Source organism: Scylla paramamosain, chromosome 5, assembly GCF_035594125.1.
Source record: "Scylla paramamosain isolate STU-SP2022 chromosome 5, ASM3559412v1, whole genome shotgun sequence".
Taxonomy (NCBI): Eukaryota; Metazoa; Arthropoda; class Malacostraca; order Decapoda; family Portunidae; genus Scylla; species Scylla paramamosain.
This window is the reverse complement of record NC_087155.1, coordinates 18,014,192-18,022,620: the sequence shown is the minus strand read 5'-3', so window position 1 is coordinate 18,022,620 and position 8,429 is coordinate 18,014,192. Positions and strand designations below refer to the sequence as shown.

Genomic DNA, 8,429 nt, shown 5'->3' with positions numbered 1-8,429 from the left:
TTGGGGGTACTTGATTGTACTGTAAGGAAATTGGTTTGTTAATCTATCTATCTGTCAGGTTAGCAGTCCTATAGAAGATAAGGTATGGGGGTACTTCAGTGAGAATTAAGTTTATATATCTATCTGTGAGACTGGCAGTCCTATACAAAGCACAGACAAGGCACCACACACTCACACACACAATAATAACAGTAATATATCTATCTGTCTGTCTGTCTATCTACATACAAGGCTAGCAATCCCACAGAAGCCAGCCCAGACAAGGCACCACACACTCACACACACAATAATAATAGTAATATATCTATCTGTCTGTCTCTCTGTCTACATACAAGGCTAGCATTCCCACACAGGCCAGCACAGACAAGGCACCACAGACTCATTTACAAACATATTTATTTATTCTCTTTCCTAACTTTATCAAGCTTCAGTTCTTTATTTCTTGTCCTGTCCTGATTACTGATCCTGAGAATTTTGCTTATGTCATCCTTGTCATGCTCTCTATATCACTTTGGGACCTCTAGCTGACTGAAATGACTTCTCTCTGATTCTTAACTTTATAAAGCCTGAACACATTATTTATGTTCTATCCCTAACACTAATACAGACACATAGACATCTATCTGATCTACTCTTGACTTTATCCCTTACTTCATCAAACTTAAACACTTAATTTCTTGACCTATCCCAAATACCAACACACACACATGCACACACACATATATATACACACATACACAGACATACAGACAGACAGACACTCACCGTTTTCATAAGAAGGACGTAGGAGTCGACTTTTTGCCCTGAACGACTTGCCGAAGGACGGGAAGTTAAGATTATTGCACCACCCTGTAGCTGTGCGGAAACGCAAAGTGTGGTCGCAGGGCAGTGTCTGGTCGTCACGCTCAAACACGCTAGGAATTTCCGTGATATCGCTGACGTCAGTGTTAGGCAGAACCTCCATCAAATCCAGTACGTTGTTTGGGGAACCTGACTCGATGTCTTTGAGCTGGCCGTCTGCTGCCCGAGTCTTGCGTGACCTGGCTCTGGTGGTGGAGAGACTGTCAGTGGTGAGGCGTGGTAGACAAAACTGTGGTGTTTTTATCATTTTCTCTGTTGTTTTATTGTTTGCTTGGCTTTCTGTTGTTAATTATGGGAAATTTCTGCTGTTTTGTGTGTTTTTTCCAGTTATTTTATTGTCTACCTGGTGTACTAAGGCAAATTAGATAGAGATACATACATACATACATACAAACATACATGGATGCATTACTGACATGAGTAAAAGTGAGATACACACACACACACACACACACACACACACACACACACACACACACACACACACACACACACACACACACACACACACACACACACATTACTGACCACAAAAGTAAACAAAAACTCACTCAGAGAGGAAATTGTTTACAAATCGTGCCGAAGCAAACTGGAGAATGAAGGAAGAGTTTGATATCTTGACAGCCTGTGCCTTGGGCTTGCTGAAGGCGTAGGCCGACCCCAGCGGCCCCTTGTGGTCAGCAGTGAGCTCTGTGTATGGGGGAAACACTGTCACCTTACTTAATACACTGCAAATGTCACTGGCAATCTGTATAGCCAGGGGTATGACAAAATTCATCATTTTCTTTACTTCATTATGCATGTTAAATCTTTCATTGATGTTTGATATGAAAATTTTTTGTGATTTTATTTATTTGCTTTATTTTGTTTATTTATGCAAGAGCAACAAAAAATGCAAGAAAATAAAAAAAGAAAAATACTAATTCATTTATTACTTGTTGTATAGCACTCTCTGAGCATAACACCAGCTACACATTGAATAATCTGCTCTTTTTAATCTTTTCTTTCCTGTAGGTGCTCTAAAATATTCTATGCATTGCCTTTAGTGTTGTGAATGGCACCATATATCTGTGCAAGAGTTAATGGGAGTGTCTGTAGTCAGGGATACCACAAAATTCTTAGTGGTTTTATCTATTTACTTTATTTTGTTTATTTAAGAGCAACAAAAAATGCAAGAAAATAAAAAAAAATTTCAATAAGCATATTTCTGATACAATTTTCTGTACAGAGAAAGATTTTGTTATGTTAGGTTACTGTAGATTCAGCTTAACCAGTCAACCTTGCTAGATAAGATTGTAATGCATTTTCACATCATAAAACTCATAAATCTATCAAAATTTGAAAAGTTTTGTATATTTCCACATTCATTTTCAAGGATGCATGACTGACTGCACAAGACAAAACTACAGTAACCTAAGCAGGCCATACCTAACAAACAATTCACTACTTACAAGAAATTATATCAGGAAAATGATCATTACTTTCTCTTTTTTCTGGAGTCCCAGATTGCACAGACTCCCTGCAACAGACAACAGCACAGGGCAAGTAACCAGTACAGACACAGGGAAGGAACTTTACCACCATCACATTGATTTGACTGTGCCCATAATAAGCAGCAGTGTGTGTGTGTGTGTGTGTGTGTGTGTGTGTGTGTGTGTGTGTGTGTGTGTGTAGGGGAACAAAAAAAAAGAAAAACAGGTTACTGGTCAAACCTGGTCAAACTTGTTGGGCTCGTAAAGGTCGAAGGGAGCATAGAAGGTGTCTGTGATGGGACGCTCTTTCACCTTCTCCTCCTGGCAACAAGGAAAACATTGAGAGCACAAGAAAGGTTAGTGCAGTAAGCCATTGGGCCTACACGTGGCAGCCCGTCTCTACTTCCAATGTCATCCCTACCCATACATTGGTCTGTGATGAACTTACAGAACATTTGCAGAGGACACAGTACTGGCATGTCAGGATTTAAAGCAGAACACTTGCAAAGAACACTGTACTGGCAGAACTTACATCAAAATAGGCCACAGTATTTGGCATGAGAGAGGCCACAAATTTGAAACACCTGTGAGAGATAATGGTTTGTTAATGCTTGTTCTGGAAATAGATGTTGACCAAAATTAATTAGACAAGCCAGTGAGTAATGATAGAAGTTTACTGAAGCTTCCTGAGGTCTTGCAGTCAATCTGGTTGTCATGTTCACCTCAAATACATCAGTCTAAGGCTCTGAATAACCATTTCACTAACTAATGCACTCATCTATCACACAAACACATACTTGAATCTTCCTGAGGTCTTGCAGTCAATCTGGTTGTCATGTTCACCTCAAATACATCAGTCTAAGGCTCTGAATAACCCTTTCACTAACTAATGCACTCATCTATCACACAAACACATACTTGAATCTTCCTGAGGTCTTGCAGTCAATCTGGTTGGTGTCAGCCATGAGGATCTGGGTGTTTGCCGGGCCGCGCTGCACCTTGAGGAGGCCGCCAGAGAAGGCACGCAGCTCGTCACTCTCCTCCTTGCTGGACCCGTAGATTACCGACCCATCAATGAAGGATGTCACTTGGTTGATCTGTTCTCTGGGGCCTGTGTGAAGTGTCACCATTAATAAGAGTGATGATAATTTTTGTCTATCCATGTATCTATCTATCTATATATTTAGGAGTCGGTAATAATAATAATCTCTATCTATTTATATGTCCACCTGTACATAATCATGGCCCAGACAAGGCACCACACACACACACACACACACACACACACACACACACACACACACACACACACACACACACACACACACACACACACACACACACAGCAGATGCAGGTACTTCCTAGAGTCCATATATTGATGCACCCTGACAAACACACAGACACACACACACACACACACACAGACACACACACACACACACACACACACACACACACACACACAGCAGATGCAGGTACTTCCTAGAGTCCATATATTGATGCACCCTGACAAACACACACACACACACACACACACACATCCCTTCCCAAACAGACAAGCAAGTGTATGAGTGAGAGAGTGCCAAGAGTGCCTACCCAATGTGCATCCGGTTCGGGGGGCAGTGCCAGACCGTATGTATTCTTGGCACTTTTGCTTGAGTGGGGAGTAGACCGGGTCGTTGTCTGGCAGCCGGATTGGGTAACACTCTGGGTGAAAGTCTCGGAAGTTGACGCCACAGCAGCGCAGACGTTGACCAATGTAGCCTGGGGGGGGGGTATTAGGTTAGGTTAGATGAGGTTGGGTGATGGGATAGATAAATTTCTGTTAGCTTAGGTTAGGTCAGGTTGGGAGATAGATTCTGTTAGTTTAGGTAGGTTAGGTTAGGTGTTGGGAGATAAATTTGTTAGGTAAGGTATATCTACTTATTTGCACCTCAACCACAAATCACTCAACCACAAACACATATAGCATTCTCCAAAGCACCCCAAATTACAACGCAAACAGTCAGACACACCAACACACACACACACACACACACACACACACACACACACCAGCTATTATCAGCACACACATTCAGTCCAAACACACCAACACAAACCTACCATCTGGGACGTGTGTGCCAAGTCGTGGGAGATGAACTGGCCAAACACAGCAGCCACAGATGTCATAAACTTGTGGGGTGTGTCATGGTCGCGGTGCAGAGCCAGGCTGATGGCTCGCGCTGATGGCAGGAAGTCACCAGAAACAGCTTGGCGAGGAACAGCAACTCCATCGCCATAATCCGCCGTTAGGAAACGGAGGTAGCGAGTGTTGGTATTGCCCCATCTCGGATTCTGCACGTTGTTACAGTAACCGTTGAAGGCTCGGTATTTGCGTGGCTGGCAGGGAAAGTCCACCTCCACAGGGCACTGGTCGCCCAGCACCGTCCCCCGCACATCAGCTGTAGGCAGCCCATAGCTCACCTGGTCTCTCTCCAGCCAGAATCTTGAAGCAGGGAGGGATAGGGGGGTGTTGAAAGCTGGAAGTGCTAGAAACTCAAAATTTCAACTCAGGCTTATCTCAATCTGTATGGTTTCTTTCTGTCTCCTTTTCAAATTTTTCTCAATGTCCTGTTTTTGTGAATTGCTACCTTTTTAGAAATGAAAACCTACCACTAACAGTCTTCTGATCATCCCTATCTCCCTTTTAAAGCCTAATTCAAGCTTGTTTGTTTGTAATCTCCTCCTCTGCCTTCCTCCTATCTTCTTTTCAAATCTCTCAGTGTCCTGTTTTTGTTAAGTGCTACCTTTTTAGAATTGAAGACCCACCACTAAACACTCTGATCATCCCTATCTCCCTTTTAAAGCTTGTCTCTGTAATCTCCTGTGCTTTCCTCCTATCTTCTTTTCAAATCTCTCTGTCCTGTTTTTGTGAATTGCTACCTTTTTAGAATTGAAGACCCACTACTAAACACTCTGATCATCCCTATCTCCCTTTTAAAGCTTGTCTCTTTGTAATTTCCTCCTGTACCTTCCTCCTATCTTTTTTTCAAATCTCTCAGTGTCCTGTTTTTGTGAATTGCTACCTTTTCAGAATTGAAGACCCATCACTAAATACTCTGATCATCCCTATCTCCCTTTTAAAGCTTTTCTTTTTGTAATCTCCTCCTGTGCCTTCCTCCTGTCTTCTTTTCAAATCTCTCAGTGTCCTGTTTTTGTGAATTGCTACCTTTTTAGAATTGAAGACCCACCACTAAATACTCTGATCATCCCTATCTCCCTTTTAAAGCCTAACTCAAGCTTGTCTCTTTGTAATCTCCTCCTGTGCCTTCCTCCTATCTTCTGCACAAGTTTCCCAGAGTGTGGTGTGAGTTGGTAAGGTGGCACCAGGAGTCAAGACTCACTGTTGTGCAGTGTATTTGGTGGCCTCCTCTGAGATGAGAGCAATTCTGGAGATGTTCTTGGCTACAACCTTGGTCTTGTGTGATGCGGCCATGAACCAGGCGGGCGTGCCGGGGACCTGCCGCGCCCCTGGAATGTGATGACATGGGATATTGCATTGTGGGTAGAGATTCACATAAGAACACAAGGGCTACAAGTGGGCAGTCCTTGTATAAAATATTCCTGCTCATTTTATTGCTGCTACTGTTTATTGATGGGTAGAAATATACAAGGGTCTCTCTCTCAGTCTCTGTCTTTCATCCCTTTCAATGGTAAATTCCTGAACCCCCAGCCTAATTCTGTATCTCCCTTTGCCTGTGACTTAAACTCTTCCAGGATGACCTTTTGACCTTTCTATAGTGGCTGACACCTTAATGACAAACCAAAACTGGACAAACAAACAAAAAAAACACAACAGCTAGGTAAACACACACACACATACACACACACACACAGACACACAGACAGACAAACACTCACCGCTCTGGTATATGGCAGGTTCAACAGTATCAAATCTCTCGTTCACGGCCACAGCAGCTTGTTGGACTAGGTTACCCATGTCTCGGAAGCTGATGTGGGGCATGGTGACATGAGGACCTGTGGCAGAAGATTCATTGAGTGATGGATGGATGGATGGATGAATGGATGGTTGGTGAATTGAGTATGGTAATGTTAGGAACTGTTAGAGATTGAGAATGGATGGATGGAGTAAGCAGGTTAGTGATTGACAGAGTGACTAATGAATTTATGAATGGATGCATGGACTGTGTGTGTGTGTGTGTGTGTGTGTGTGTGGATGAGTAATTGAGTATCTGATGAATGGATGGATGGACAGAATAGCACCTTACAAATTGGTATAGTGCATAATAGTAGTTGTAATACTTAAATATAGTAATAGTTTTGTGATATAATAGTATGTTGATATCGCCAAGACTAGTGAAGCAACATTACATAAACTCAGTGATAGTATTTATGATAACTTTATGATAATTTACACCACCATCACCACCCATTACTCACTTACCTGAAGGAATGGGGTCAATATCCACAGGTAAGGGAAATCCTGAGGTTCCTAAGGGGATTTGCTGAAGGGACCTCTCCTCTCTTCCTCCTCTTTCCCCATCCTTTCCTCCTCCCCAGACCTCCATGCCTGCCACAGTCAGCCACAGACACCACCATGTCACCACACAGGCTGTCATACACACTCTGGAGAAGAAATGGAGCGAGATAATACAATGACACAAAGGGAAACAATTTTCAGGGTCAGTAATTATGTTTAGGAAAATAAATCATTGGTTTAAACTTAATAAAAGGTAGAGGTTAAGAGGGGTCTGATAGTGGTCTTAAAGTGGTATAGGGGACATGATAAGAGTGATATAAGCAAAATTCTCCAGGTAGGGCAATAAATAATGAGTTTGTGCTTGATAAAGGCAGAATTAGATTAAGAGGAAGTCTAATCCATTCCTTCAAGTGATGTGAGATGCAACAAGGGTGATATAAGCAAAATTCTGAGAAATAAACAGGGAAGGACAAGAAAAATGGATTCAAGCTTGAGGATAGATTTAAGAAAGACAGGATAGAATGGCATAGACTCAGTAATCAGGTTGTTAGTACTGAGTCATTGGGGAGCTTTAGACAAATTTATGGATTGGGTGGAAATAAGGTAGAATAACACACACGGCAAAGGATAAGGTAATATCATAAAGGATAATAATATATTGGGGCTTCCACTCATTCACCCTGCTCTTATAGACAGGGTGGCATCAAAAGTATCCCTCTCTCTCTTTCTCTCTCTCGTAGCATAGAAGTCATAATGTAGTCAAGATTGCCACATTTATCGTGTCATATTTCACAAGAGTTACTAGGTATCTTATCTCTTTTTTGGATATCTATTATCATATAACGAAATACTAAAATAGAGTATTTTTACATGGTATGCTTTTCATACTATCTAATTTCCGGGGAAAAACACTTATTTTGCTCTTTAATTGATGAAACTCAAGATTAGTGAGACTTTTCCTCTTCTAGTATATTTCCACAAAATATGAATGCACAAAATCCCCTAAAAATGATTTGTTTTTATAAGTTAGAAATAAAATCTGCATATTGAGATGGTCTTTTTGGCAGCGCCAAAACAGTGTAAACACAGATCTGTGACCGAGGTGAGCTCCAGCCGCTGTTGTGTTTATTTTACCTGTCCCACGAACACAACAGCGGCCTGGCCAACATTCAGCGACCTGGAGACACATTACCAAGTAAGCAAGTGGACATTGCCGCCCTGACAAGCTTTTTCAAGTCTAAAGACGTGCTGGGTATGACAAGCTGCAGCTGAGTGCTTTGGCATAACAACACAGCGGCATCCTGGTTCCCTGTAGCTCCCTGGCTCCCTCCCCGCGCACAGTTTGCTCTCTCTCTCGTCTCTCTCTCTCTCTCTCTCTCCTCGCCTCTCTCTCTCCTTCTCTCTCTCTCTCTCCTCACCAAGAAAACAACAAAAGTTTGCTCTGCGGAGACGATGGTGTAATGTGTGTTCAGGAACATCTGGTGCATGTACAGCTGTATAAAAAGTGAGCGAGCTGGCTGTACCAAGGACGACTGTATTTTGCTCCATAAAACCCATGTCTCAAATGAACTAAGTAAACATCAACAGATAACATTAAATCAACACCATAATT

At 42.1% G+C, this 8,429-nt stretch overlaps 1 protein-coding gene and 1 long non-coding RNA gene across 2 annotated transcripts in view; one reads left to right on the top strand and one right to left on the bottom strand.

Moving 5' to 3' along the window:
* Positions 1-3,117: 3,117 nt before the first annotated feature.
* Positions 3,118-7,007, bottom strand: LOC135100950 (chorion peroxidase-like). Its single transcript, XM_064004567.1, has 6 exons — positions 6,782-7,007; positions 6,238-6,354; positions 5,721-5,847; positions 4,437-4,822; positions 3,931-4,098; positions 3,118-3,444 (listed from the first exon to the last, which is right to left on the bottom strand). Exons 1-6 carry the CDS (start codon positions 6,954-6,956, stop codon positions 3,236-3,238), a joined length of 1,182 nt encoding a protein of 393 aa, XP_063860637.1. The 5' UTR covers positions 6,957-7,007; the 3' UTR covers positions 3,118-3,235.
* Positions 7,008-7,775: 768 nt separating this feature from the next.
* The window catches only part of LOC135100619 (uncharacterized), a 32,274-nt gene continuing 31,620 nt past the window's right edge, over positions 7,776-8,429 (top strand). The window contains exon 1 of the long non-coding RNA XR_010268822.1: positions 7,776-8,012. This is a non-coding gene — a long non-coding RNA (uncharacterized LOC135100619). The remainder of the gene's footprint in view (positions 8,013-8,429) is intronic.